General features: G+C 47.0%; 1 protein-coding gene across 1 annotated transcript in view; it reads right to left on the reverse strand.

Moving 5' to 3' along the window:
* LOC6541317 (roundabout homolog 2) overlaps positions 1–11,783 on the reverse strand; it is a 37,917-nt gene extending 26,134 nt beyond the window's left edge. Inside the window, exon 1 of the mRNA XM_001968252.3 lies at positions 11,522–11,783. Within this exon, the coding sequence (XP_001968288.3) occupies positions 11,522–11,783 (262 nt within the window). The remainder of the gene's footprint in view (positions 1–11,521) is intronic.
* Between the last annotated feature and the right edge of the window lie 1,888 nt (positions 11,784–13,671).

Genomic DNA, 13,671 nt, shown 5'->3' on the forward strand with positions numbered 1-13,671 from the left:
AGGAGATGCAACCCGCCGCAGCAACATCAAATCAATGCAATTTCCATTTGTAAATGACCAAAATGAGCAGCACACAGACGAATGTTTGACTCCTTGGCGGTTCTTGGGTTGCCGGGCTTGCCGGGCTTGCAGCATGCTTGCAACATGGACCACCTGGAGGAGCCACCACTGATAGAGTTCTTAGAGCCCGCCCCTCCCCAAGAACTGGCATTCCATTTTCGCTATAATTAATAAACACATGGCAAAACAATTTATCAGTTGCTGCTGGCGCCCGAGTCATGGCAAATCGATTAAGCAATCTCCGGCTAAGCAAAGCAAAAAACGGAAAGGAAAATGAATTAAAAATTGCAAAAAAGAGCAGCGAACTGGCAACTCATGTGAGTGCAAAAATATGAAAAACGACGCCGACTTCGGTGATGCATGTTGCCAAAGGGCGGCAGTAACTCCAAGACTTGCCCCACGGCAACCGGGGGGAGGGGGGCAGGATGAAAACCACCAAGAAACCGAGAAAACTTGTCTGCTCTTTCGGGCAGATTTGTTTGCTTTTGCTTTACTTTGGCGGCAGCAGGAGGAAAAGCAAAAAATTCAATTTAAAATTATTGCTGCACTTTGCTTGTTGCTTGTTGCACGGCAGCAACATGTGCCTCCTCTGCTGCCGCTGCTGCTGCTGTTGCATTTGCGGCCCAAAAACATGTTGATTATTTTAAAAGGCAGCAGGAAAAATGGGCCTGCGAGAAGCAGCATAATTTGTTGCCTGCAACATGTCCGAATTCCTTGTACTCCTCTCGCGAGTGGCAGCCTAAAAGTTTAATTTCGCATTTCGCATTTGGCATTTGGCTCATTTGCATTTTACTGTCAAATTAATCCAATTTAACACAAGAACCGCGACTCCACTCGACCGGGGAATTTCAATCCATTTCAGAGGGCTACGCAAAATGCGGCCTGCCAAAACGAACAACATAATTACCGTTAAGAATGGCGAGTTGCAACATCAGCAGCGTCAGCAGCGCGGCAGCAGCAACAATAAGAGACATGCCTCGGACAGGCAGCAGAACACAGAACGTTTTGGGCTCCTTAATTGCCATTGGGAGACTCCATTTGGCATGGCCGAGCAGTCCATGGAGTCCATGGCTTCCATGGAGTCCAGCTGCCCAAGTGGCCAAGTGGCCAAGAGCACGACTTTGCGGCCCGAGCTCGGCGCATTAGCAATATGGGAAACGAATCGGGCCGAGTTGCTCTTGACCACAGGTAAAGGCAGCAGCAGCGGCAGCAGCAGCAACATTGCGGCATGTGCAACATGTTGCTGCCTGCTCCCTGTTGCACGTATCGATCGCATTCCGCGTTCCTAATTCGCTAGCATCTTACCAAAGCTTCCTTACCATAAAGGAGCCCAGGCAGCAGATAGCGCGACTCGACTTGACTTGACTGTCGCAAATCAGATACAAGAAAAGTGCTCGCGATGGGCGAGGAGTCGCGCCGAGGAAACAATGCTGGACCCTGTGTTTAGCATATGCAGATGGGTACGGGTCTGGCTCTGGATCTGCATCTCAGCACTGAGGGAAAAGTCTGGGGAAGATCTGGATCTAGAGAGATTAAACAGAGACTAGACAGGATAGGATGGATAACTAATGGAAAGATCGATGCCCAGTTGGGACGATCTGAGGAGCTACATTCAGCTCATAACAGCAGTTGGATAATTTGCGAATTCCGCGCAGTGTATAATTTTGTTGTCTCTCCCGGTTACGCACGCTGGATTTGCAGCTTAAAATATTTGCATACATTGACCCCCCGAACAAGCCCTCCTCTCCTCTTCCGGAGCTACGAAATATATTAAATTTAAAACGGACCTCGAAACGAAACGAAACGAAAATATGTTAAACGCGTGACTAATGTGAGAACGTTCCACAAGATACATTTGGTTCGTTAGCCTTGGCACTCCGGCACTGATCAATGATCAGAGACCGACTTGAGCAACGGCAACTGCGGAGCCAAAGTTGGCTAATTAGCTATGCAAACTATGAGATACACAGCACAAGATACTCGTAGCATGTATCTCAAAATGCCCCGGGCCTCATGCGTGCAATTCGCGGCATTTTGGTTTTTCGGCTTAGCGAAAGAAAGTTTAACTCGATTTACTTCCAATTAGCTGCCATTTTCGGCTATTTGAGTGTGTATCTGTGTGGGCGCCAAATTTGTGGCAGATTTCGCAAAATTGCGCAGATACGGATACGAGACCCCAGGAACGAACCCCAAAGAGTCTGTAATTTGACTAAAGACTGAAATTTGAATGATCGCTTTGTCTAAGTGGAGTCTGCGGTCTGCAGTTTGGAGCTTAGCGTTTCATGCTCGGAATCTCGAATCGCGAATCTCGAGGAGGAAGTATCTCTTAGAGAGCATGCGGATAATGCGATTCGGGGCTGGTCGAATGCGTTCGTTTAGCGACCACTTAAGTGGCTGTATACAGAGTTTATGTATCGGCAGAGGTTCATGAAAACTTAGAGAGAGGAAGTATGTGTTGATCAGTAAGGCTGGCTAAGATGAGAGCTCTTATGATACCGCTACCATAGCTAGTTTTTATCCAGACAGGTTTCTGAGCCGCCTTTACGCAGAATAGTTTTCCATCTGCACAAAAGATCTTAGGACGCTGTCAGCAGGAGTTCCTCAAATATCTTATCCTAATACAGTTTCCTTTCCAATTTCCCTCGGCATATGGTTTTCCCTCGCCTTTCGAGCCAATCTTCGAGTGAACACTGTGCCCTCGGCCAAGTGACACCTGCATCCACGGCTCTACCTAAGGCGAAACCTACTTAAGATACTTTAGATACTTGGCCAGCCCACGAGTGCAGTTATCTATCCATCGAATGGATGGGTCGCCTACCTACTCTGCGGATTGGGATTCGGGTTCGGGTTCGGATTCTGTCGCCGTGGAGAACCTTTTCAGCCTCTTTCTGGGACTATTTGCTTTTCAATGCTGCTTCGATTCGTGTTCGTTCTCCTTTTGTTGGGTTCGTTTTATTGTTTTCCTCTATTTTTTCGGGGAAAATTTATGACTTGCTCATGCGGGGAATGCGTTCCTTGTTTTTCCACCATTGTTTGACTTGGCTCGGCTAGATTTTCTTTTCTTCGAGCTGTGAGGCGGCGATGCCGCTGCACCATCGGAATTCTCTACCTACGCAACAGAGTCCACAGATTTTCCACTCCTTGAGCGGCTCGAATTGCCTTTGACCTTACTTTGCGGCCATTTTCCAGGCGAGCGGCCAGTGGAATAGATTTCCCCGCCACAATTAGGCAACTTCTTGGTCTCGCATTAAACGAAATTGTAGCTGGAAATTGTTGCCACAGCACTCCAAAAGCGGCGGAGATAATCGTAAAAATTGTAGACGGGGAATTGTTAAATTTTATTGCCAAAACTTTTGGCCAACAAAATTTAATTTGCTCAAAGAGAAAAACAACATCAAAAGCAGCTGGTTTTGGCCACGTCGAAGGAGCAGCAGAAATATACAAGTATAATCATAAATACTTTTCGGGCGACTTAGGTGTGCGTTTTGTGTGTGGGTTTCTCTACCTGGTGGGATTAGACCTGCCAATGCGAAATTATACAACTTTTATGTCTGGTCTTTGTTTTCCCTTACTTATTGCTTTTCCAAGTCTTGGTTTTCGTGGGTGCGTGCGCGTGTGTGTGTGGGAGAGCGTGAAAATTCGCTAAGCCAGGTTAAGACAACTTCTGTTATTGCTTCCCCTACGCATTCCCTGGGTCCTGACCCACCTTGTAGCTGCATCTGTATCCGAATCGGAGCTGTATCTGCGCGGCTAATAGAGATATGTCCGGCCTTGCGAGTGCGAAAATTTAATTTATACATTAACCCTTTGGGGCATCGTGTCACACGATTTGCATTGCATGTTGTCACGTCATGCTGTCAACAGTCAGCCAACAGCAACAACAGCAACAACAGCAGCAACAGCAGCAACTGCAGCAACACAGAATGTCGCGCGCAAGTTTGCACCTTGAACGAGATACTCGCGACTGCAAAAAGAAAAGATATTTTCCTGCCTGCTGGCCACTGTGAGTAATTAAGCCGCATGCCTTTTCCCAGCCGATGTCCCTTTGGGGCAGCTTCAAAAAGAGCCAGCCGCCGAGGTCCTCGCCCAATTAAAGCCCTATAAAAATCACTTAAGGGCCGCATTTGACAATCAACTTTAATAATAACACGAAAGCCCCTGCCCACCGCCCCCCTTACTCACTCAACCTTGACCCCAGCCGACGGTGGATATTTTCACAAAACATGGCCAAAGTCAGTGGAGTGGAGTTGGCGAACAAGTTGCGATAACAACAACAGCAGAAAAGGGCGCAAAAAAATTATGAAAAATTAATTTCTGCCCGACGGCAGATTTTCGCTTTTTTCGTGTTTTCTCCTTCTTTTTTTTACTGTGTGTGGGGCAGACAGACAGCAAATTGATGGGGGTTCGAGGGGATCAGGGAGATGTTGCAATGGGGTTTATGCGTTGTGCGTTGGCTGACAAAGGATTCGCTAATAAAATCGAATGGCAAGCAGATAAAGTAGCAGATGAGCAGTATTTGCTGGCGATAGCGAGAACATCGGATGGCATATTTTAGATGCATATAATTTACGGAACAAACTCCTACCCAGCACGAAGTGTTGAATATATTCTAGTGATACGCACCAGTGGTATTCGCGATTTACCGCCACGCATAAACATGATTGTCACACATTCCGCTAACGCAAATTCTCCCATCATTGAGACGGGCTTCGTTTTTACCACACTAAGTTGCAAGTGCTGCTGTTCCTGGACCTAAGCCCTTTTGTGCGGATGTTTTACAATGTGCTCCACTGTGTTGTGTTGTGTTGTGGTAACGATGACGATTGCTGTCGATTGTGAGACCGACAAGGAGCAGCAGCAGCAGCGGCAGCAGCAACATCACAACCACCAACAACATACAACAGTGGCAAGTTTGGCCTGCAGCCTGCAGCCTGCGAAACCTTCGATTTGTTGGTCTGTCATCATGCCTCATCATTGTCAGCCGACTCATCGCGGCAGCCCGGCATGTGCAACGTTTTCATCATCATTATTTTATGTTGCAGAATCCCGAAGGCAGCCCAAGGCTCCTCCGTTCCCATGTACTCCAGTCCTTGCTCCTTTTTTGTTATGCATTATTGAATTTTTGTTTATAAGACAACGACGTGTTTGGATGTCTGCTGTCGGGCAATTATTAGACTTTTAGCCCCGGCCTGAGAATGTTTACAAAATGCGCTGCACTGCACGGCAATGATGTTTATGAACCGAGAGGGGCTCCCGCAACGCCACGATTTCCGTTGAGATCGATCAAATAAAGTTATCACCCGGCCAGCAGGCAATTGGCAATTGTCACAGGAACCGAATCACAGCCAATCCGAGTGCCAAACAGTGTCAGTCAGGCTGATCCGATCCTCGTGTTGATTTCAGCCACTTTTCCCCCAATCCCCCAGAGAACCCAGGTCCCAAATTCCAGATTGCAGATCGCGGATCGCGGATCGCTGGACGCTGATGCCTATTGACAGCTCACAGCGGTTTATTAATGATCATGCTGCGGCTGCCCAGAGATCGAGATATAGTATCTGTGTATCTGCTGGATGGCTGCTTGGCTGGATGGCTGGATGTCTGGATGGTTGGCCCTGCACGCGATGCGCATCAATCTCAGATAAAGAAAGATCACTCAGCTGTCGGGCGATCACTTTAAGATCGCCGATCGCCGATCAGCGATCTGCGCTATGCAAATTCCTCGATCCCTTCCCATCGCTTGATTAATTGCCGCTGCACTTTTAATTATTTTCCAGAGCCGGATTCCGGGGCTCCCTTCAGGGGTTAATAATAGCTGCCTTCCCAGAAATTCAAAGCCCGTTTCCCACAAGGTGCGTCAGCTAGCCAAATATTTGCTCCCCCGGAGACGAACACACCCGCCGTCTAACCCAGTTTCAAATTCTGATTGCAATGTTTGCCAGGTTCTCTGGCATTTACCACAGCGCAAACAAATCCAGCATCGAATGCCGGAGAGTTCTGTAACTCGATCCCAGACCCCGGAGACAGTCGACTTTCGAGAGTCTTCAAATGTAAATACTGCTAAAATAAAAACAAAGACGAATACCGAGAGGCGACAAGTGAGGCCTTATCTTAAATGCATGCCCCACGGAGGAGGAGGAGTTGGGAAAGTGTCGCCGCACTGGGGAGTGATTGGCATATCGCATTTCCCCATTTGCCGTCGTCGCAAAAGTGCAATAAATTAACTCGGTGAAAAAGCACAAAATAAAGGAAAACGAAAGCCGAGTGGGGAGGGAAACCAGTAAAATCTTGTGCCGCAGAACAGGTTGACTGCCCGGTGGACCGTCCTCATCATCAAGTAACCAACTAAAAACCAAATTAATTTTATGACAAACTCGTTGAATGGCCAAAGCTACCAAATCTCCAGACGGACGTGGGCAGGTTGCCCAGCCCACTCTGGGTTTACTTTTCAGTTGGCAGCGGAGAACAAAAAAAGGAATTATAAAACACAAACCGATGCGGCGATACGTGAATTAAAAGTGCTTAACTCCAGTGACCAGGCTCTGGTTACCCGGGAAAATGCATGGGAAATTTATGCGTGATTTCTTCGAGAGGTTTACGGGTAGTGGGGAGAAATGAAGTTGTTGAATATTTTATACATAGCATTTTAATTTAGGAGCTGGCTTAAGTGCCATATGTTGCATCAATTTAAATGGAAATTAATAAGAAAGGAGCTATCTAGCCGAAGCTACTAGAGCATATTTGTAATAACAATAAATTGTACAAATAATATCCCAGCAAAGAACTCCTTTTCTCTGCACATTTAGCTGACCATTTAAACAGATTGCATTGTGTGTTTGGCGCATTATAGACACCATAGACATCTTCTACTTCAGCATTCTTGACCAGGTACTGCGAATTCCTAGTGGAGCACGATCCCTAACTAAATGCTTTCTGCTTTATGGCACTGGCAATGCCACCGCAATATCAATATCAAGTTTATTTTAGCTTTTTAGCATATTTTAGTGTCTTATCAGCGGTCGCCAATGGCAGCAAATGAGCGTGAGTAGAGGCAGGGGGACTGGCAACATGTTGCTGCTGCAAGAACAAGGCTCCATTGTAGGTTTCGCCTGGGTTGACAGTCATTTAGATTTATGGCTGATTGTCTGCAACGGCAGCGCCTTTTTATAGCCAACTTGCTGTGGCTTTAACTTCACCTTGTTGTTGCCTTATTTGCACGCAGAGTCGGCAATCCAATTTTTGCATGTTTGTTGTCGTTGCTGCTGCTGTTGTTGCAACTTGCTGTTGTTGCTGTTGCTGTCGCTGTTGTCGGCGTACGCAGGTGAGTACAAGCCGCAAATGCAACAGCCGCGAAACTTGTTTAGCAACATGGGCCAATTTGCATGTGTCGCACTCGCTGGCAAGACTTTAGACACGGCTCTTGGACTTGGAGTTCCCATTGGAGTCGCAGTCGCAGTCCCCTCCAGATATTAGATATCCGCAATGCGATAAACGTCCGGCGATGGACATCTAGTCGATTCGAATCGAGGGACCCGGCTCATTGATTTAAATGCCGCGCATCTTCGGTGATTCGGGGATCGCACAGCAAGTCGCCGATTGAGATTAAGCCGTTTGTCAACTTGTCATAATGGCCGGCATTGCGGACTCCACGGCGCCGATCTTCTGGGGCTTGTTAACAAATTATAAAATCTTTTCAGACCCACTCCGAAAGAGGCAGAAATAGAGAGAGAAAAATCCAAACGCCAACGTTGTGGCAACTGACTGCAAACGATGACTCAAGGCGATTCTTTGAACATTTTTCATAATTTCCTCGCCGCGCGTAGGCAGCTGAAACTTAAGCCCCAGCCCGAACTCAAACCGAACCCCAAATGGCGATTGCTGGCGGCCATGTCTGCCACAGCAGCGAGTTGCAACCAGCAACCAGCAACTTGCAACTGGCAGCAGCAGCGGCAGCATCATCAAGTGCAAATATGCAAATCTCTGGCGACGACGACTTGCTTAAGGATAAATGGCAAAGACAAAGACAAACCTCTTTTCGGGGCAGCTTCAGATTCAGGAAGTTTCAGATTTGTGTAATTAAATACGTATTAGCCGAGCGAAACTTGTTGATCCACCCAGTTAACTCATTTTGCCTAACTGTTAACGTTTTCCTGCGGGCAAAGGATAATAGTGGCTGACTTAAGGCGTTAGCATGAATCCGGTATGTAGGTGCCTCTGAGGCATCTCCCAATTGCATTCGATGTTGCACTAAGATTTCCACGAATCTCGCATAGATAGGCCGCTCTCCCGTCGATTTGCCGCACTGCTTTCCCATAACTTGTGAATCAAATTTCCATGTTGATTGACCCCACCAGAATTGCATATCCTCCTCCAGTTGCAGCCCCTTCCCGAGCTCTTTTCTCCGCGAAAAACTCCTTTGCACACAGCATTTCCAATGCAATTTGCGAACCTTTTTCTCACCAAGCTGGGCTCCGATTTGCTCCGAGCTAAGCACCACGAACGAATATAAACGGGCCGAAAAAACTTTTCGGAAAATCCAGCAGTAACGCCTTCTCGAAAAACGAATAACCATTTTCCAGGCACTGCATTGCATTGCATTGCATGCAAAAATGTGGCCAACAGCAACGGCTTTAAACGCCAACTGGCATAACTGCAACATTTCGGATGCAAGTTTGCATTTTACGCGGCTGCCAGGCTTAATTTTCCTTTATTTTTAATATCACAGCCGAGCAACGGCAACGAAATGTACATAAAACCCACGGCTATATCAACCACGGCACCCAAGCACCCAGATATACCCACATATATACACTGTTCACTGTTCGCTGGACGGGCTGGCTGTCAGGCTGGGTCTCCAAATCTCCAGGAGGCAAGAAATAACAAAAATCTTTGCGTAGGCAAAACTTGGCTCCGACTACCCAGCTGACCATGTCCACCATGTCCAAGTCGCCTTTCAGACTTCCAGGCCAATGTCTCTGCCTCTGGATCTGCGTTCTGCATTCTGGGTTCTGAGTTCTGGCCGCCTCGTAAGCCTGTTGTTTTAAATAATTAATTATTGTTTGGCTGGCAAATAGCCGACTCGAGATCGAGTGCTCTTAGAAAAGGCGTACTGCAGCCAGTGGAAGCGTGGTTGCAATTAGTAGTAAATGCCTTGCCCCAAGGAGTGGCGATATGTTTTCTAAGGAATTCGAACCAAGTTGGTTTGGTTATTAGAAGCACAACTACATAAAATTAGGAGCAATTGGGAACAGGAGTGACCTGTGCTAGTCGCTATATTCAAATATCCCTAGAAGTACTAGTAGTCGCTATCCGCAAGACCTTTCGCCAGCCGACGTGCAACACCTCCACCCACATTGGCCCGACTTTCAATCACATTCGTGCCCCAAACTGTGTGCCAACGTATCGGTGCAAGCTATCCCATAGTATCCATACCCCTCATTATCTAGCCTGCAGCTGGGAGCAAATGGGAGATCTCGTTGAGTGCCGGGCGATTGGTAGGGCAATCATGTGATTGAACAAATAACATGCTACGGAGCTGCCACAGCACTTGACTCCGTTTCTTTCGCCCGGGAAAGTAGGAAAACTAAGCCAGAGACCGCTACTTAGCCCAATTTTCGCATAATGCACATGAGAAAATTGCACAAGAGCCGAAAGGCTTTTGCCAGGCGGGCACCAAAAAAAAAAAAAAACCCAAAAAATGCCAACATAAACGGCCAAGACAAAGGAAAGGATAGACTGCCACCCCCGGTCTCGAAAACAAAAAGAGAAGTGCAGTCAGTCCAGTTAGCTGGAAAAACGCTCCCCAGAGTGGCATTAGAAGGTTGCCAAGGCTGTCAACCCTGCAACTTTGTGTCGAGGGCGATAATTTTTATGACCCCGACAGATTCTCAAGCCGACTGCGATTGACCCACCACCCAAGAGCCAAAAGCTGGGCTGCTAACTGGATCTCGCTGGTCACACACCACCAGAAGTGAGGAACGAAATCCTGTCGTGTGCCGGTGCAGATAATTTTATACAATTTATTATATCAAACGGGCGACGTCGCGTGCAACACTTGCCACGTCACATCGGGGCTTTCGGGATGGGGACACTGAGATACAGATACTCGGTGTTGTTGTGTTGCAGCACACAGCCTCAGGTTGCGTGTTCAAGTGTTTACTGAAATCCGAATTCAAAAATCCCAATCCCAATCCGAATCCGAATTGCGTGTGTCCATGGACGATATCGGCGGACTGGGCGTCGTTGGTTTGGCATTAAAAAGCGTTTAATAAGCATTAGATTACAACATTCTCAGCGTTGCAAGGGGTGTGACGACTTAAGCTCATTTAGATATATGTTTTATCGGCGCAGCTATAGAGCCATGAAATCGCCAAAGGGTCTAATTCAAAAGCGTTGCTTGACTCCCCCGTTCCTTAGCCCGCCAACCTCAAAGCATTTCGCCTTAGTTTTCTTTTTGAACTTGCCATCTCGACCACAAAAGCCACAGACTCGATTCTTTGTTTGATTTTCCTGTAATCAGTTGCGAGATTGGTGCGGGGAAACTACACTCGGTTGATTAGTCTTTCGAACTCATTACTCATTTATCTAAAGTTCGGTTTTGGTTTTGGTTTTGATGAGTGATCTTTCCCGAGATCCTCCCTTAGGGGCTTACGTTTTCTGTGTCTCGGCTTACCCTCATCCAACTCATTTTCCACATATGCATTTTGTTCACTTTGCTTTTCGGGTTTGATGTGTAATACGATCTCTGTATTCTGTGGCAGTTGTATTCGTTTTCCCAAATGTGATCCCTAAGTGGGTTCAGTGGGTTAGCATTAGTTTTTTGGTCTTCGTTTATGTTGTGATAAGGAGAGGGAATACGCCACATTGTTCTTGAAAGTATCTATACTAATGGATACTTCTTAACCTTCCCTAACCTGCAGAGAACTTCTGAGAGATCTCCGGAATGACGCTACCGATTGCACTGCCCTGCCAAACATCCAACCCAAACATCCAGCTACGCCCATCCGAAAAGTCGCCCCATTTTGTGCATCTCTAATGAGAATCGGGCGAGAGAGGCATGAATAATGGGTCTATGGGCAGAGTCGATGTCGCGTTGTCTATAAAGCGGCCTTAAAATCCATTAGCGAACGTTGCAGGCATAAATAAACCGCAGTGCCTTAATTTCACTTTGTTGTTCGGTCGGGCCGCGTGTGTTGCAACCAAAAATAGCCAAAAGACGGAGTCGACATAGCCAACAAAAAAACGTAAATGGAAACAAATGACGCTAATAAATAAATGCGGAGTGCAGCGACACGAGGAGGCAACTCATATGCGATCGCAAAGGATTTTCGCTGGCTCCGGGAGGAAAAAATTCGTCATATTGCCCTTCAAATGCGAACGGTGCACCGCGGTGCTCCCACATTGCAACCCTGGGCTGCAAATGCAACTCTGTAGCTGGGCGCATCTCGCATCTGTTGACACTTACCCTTGAGCGCTCCGACTTGAGTTAATCCGTTTAATCCCGCGAGGAGCAGCAGCAGTGGGAATACCGAGCGTCGACTCCGATCGACTGGCATTATTTTTAGCCGCTCCCCATGCAGATCTCGATTGTTTCTGTGTCGGCGTTTGATCTCGCTGGCAGTTTTATTTTTGATTTTACTTTTGATTTTCATTTGAATTTCGCTTTCGTTGGTTAAACACTGAGGTTGCAACCGCTGCGGCATGCCACGCATCTCGCACAAATGCATTTTGTCAAGTATTCTCGTTTCGCCTCCTTAATTGCACACCATTTAAAATAGATTCGCACTCATTTCGCGATACGCGCAATCTTTCGGATCTTCTTCTTTTGGCACACACAGTATTTTCTATTCCTCCGAGTTCGTTATTCGCTACTATCTGAATCTGAGTCCATGGCGGCGCCACTAAGTCCGTTTCCCGGAACGACGACGCGCGGAACCCGACGGATCGCACGGATACGGATTTATGCACTGTCTCTGTATCCGCGGCACATGCGAACCGGCTGACAATCGAAATGCGACTGAGGAACGAATTCTCGTTTCGCATCGGCAGCGTCGCTTCGTGCGCCGTTCCGAACCGAACACTCGTCCCGAATCCCGAATCGTCCGCTTGTTGCATGCTGTGGAACGCGTTTGGCCTTTGTTTACTGCCGTTTCGGATTGTTTTGTTCCATGTTCACTCGTTGCGATCCACGTGCGTCTGGTCGGCAACATTTCGGGCGGAACGCTCGGAATGGTGCATCATCATGTTGCTATGGACATGGAGTGGGTGTGAATTGTTGAAATACAATCTACAATGTATGCATAAATGTGCTTCGAAGGACTTTCAGGACTCCTCAAACATGGTATTCAGTATTATATTTAGAGATATCAAACAAAGTGGATTTTTGTTACATTTTCTAGTTGTGGAATTCATTTAGTATTCATTTGGTTATGGAAACAAGGTGTCATTAATAATCTACACTTACTAACACAACAAATCGGCATTCAGCCGGTCTTTAACACCATGCCACATCCATTTCCCAGCTCAACTTGTTTATCTTCAGCTCTTGCGCATGTTTATTCGATCATTCAACTCTTTTTACGTTGTCAAGCCAACAAATTGCCAGCCTTTGTGCCGCTCAGCCTCGATAGTTTCCAACCGAAAATCCGAATCGGAAAACATTTCAGCTCGGATAATCCCTACTTGTTGCGCTTTATTGCCCCTGGCTCCACTACGTCCCCTTAACCCTCTGTCACTGGCCAAAAGAGCGTGGAAAGAACAGCTCCAAAGGGGCGACCATTTCCTATCTAATCTGCTCGAGTGCCCCACTCACTCTCCAGCTGTTAGCTCATCTATTTCCAAACTGCAATAAAGCCAGACACAGTTCTAGACGATCCGTTTCACAATGCGATGAATAGAAATCAAAGTGGAGACCCGTTCTTGGACAGTGTCCCAGTATCTAGACGCCTCTGCGCGCTAATGAATTTCGAAATCAATTGAATGGCCAGCTAGACGATATTGTATTAATTTATCAAAGTGCATATCCGAAAGGGCTTTCCTCTATAAATCGCTGCCTAATTTCCCAGCGTTTGTTAAATAATCAATAACTTTTCCTCCAGGTAGAGTCTTTCGGCCGAGTGTGAAGTCGGTTCATTAATGTCGCTGCTCAGAAGAGATACAGATACATTCGAATGCAAGAGAAGTGTAAAATAAAGGTGTGTACCTTTCCTATAAAGGAACTGTGCGTGCATTTAGGAGCGGGCAGGTGTGGGTTCCCCTTCCCCTCTCCGTTTCCATTCCCCATCTCAGATGCATCACAATGTGCATTGTCTCTGCCAGAAAGAAAGGTCAAAGTGCGTACGGCGTATGAGAGTTTGTTGCCTTCTCAAGTCCCTCGATTCTCCGATCCCGATTCCCACTGCCGCTCACCTTTTATAGCGGCGAAGAATCCAGGTAGAGGAAAGAGAGAATTCGTGGCAGGTAAACCATATTTCAAATGCTGATAATTGGCCAATTTACAGCCGGGGCGAGTTGCTCTGCTTGAAAGGCGAGATATCTGAGCCCGGTTGCCACGCTTCATTAGCACTCCAGTGAAGTTGGGCAACGCTGCAGCGGCTGGCTATCCGATATAGTACT

This window comes from Drosophila erecta, unplaced genomic scaffold (genome assembly GCF_003286155.1).
Source record: "Drosophila erecta strain 14021-0224.00,06,07 unplaced genomic scaffold, DereRS2 tig00000055-arrow-pilon, whole genome shotgun sequence".
Taxonomy (NCBI): domain Eukaryota; kingdom Metazoa; phylum Arthropoda; class Insecta; order Diptera; family Drosophilidae; genus Drosophila; species Drosophila erecta.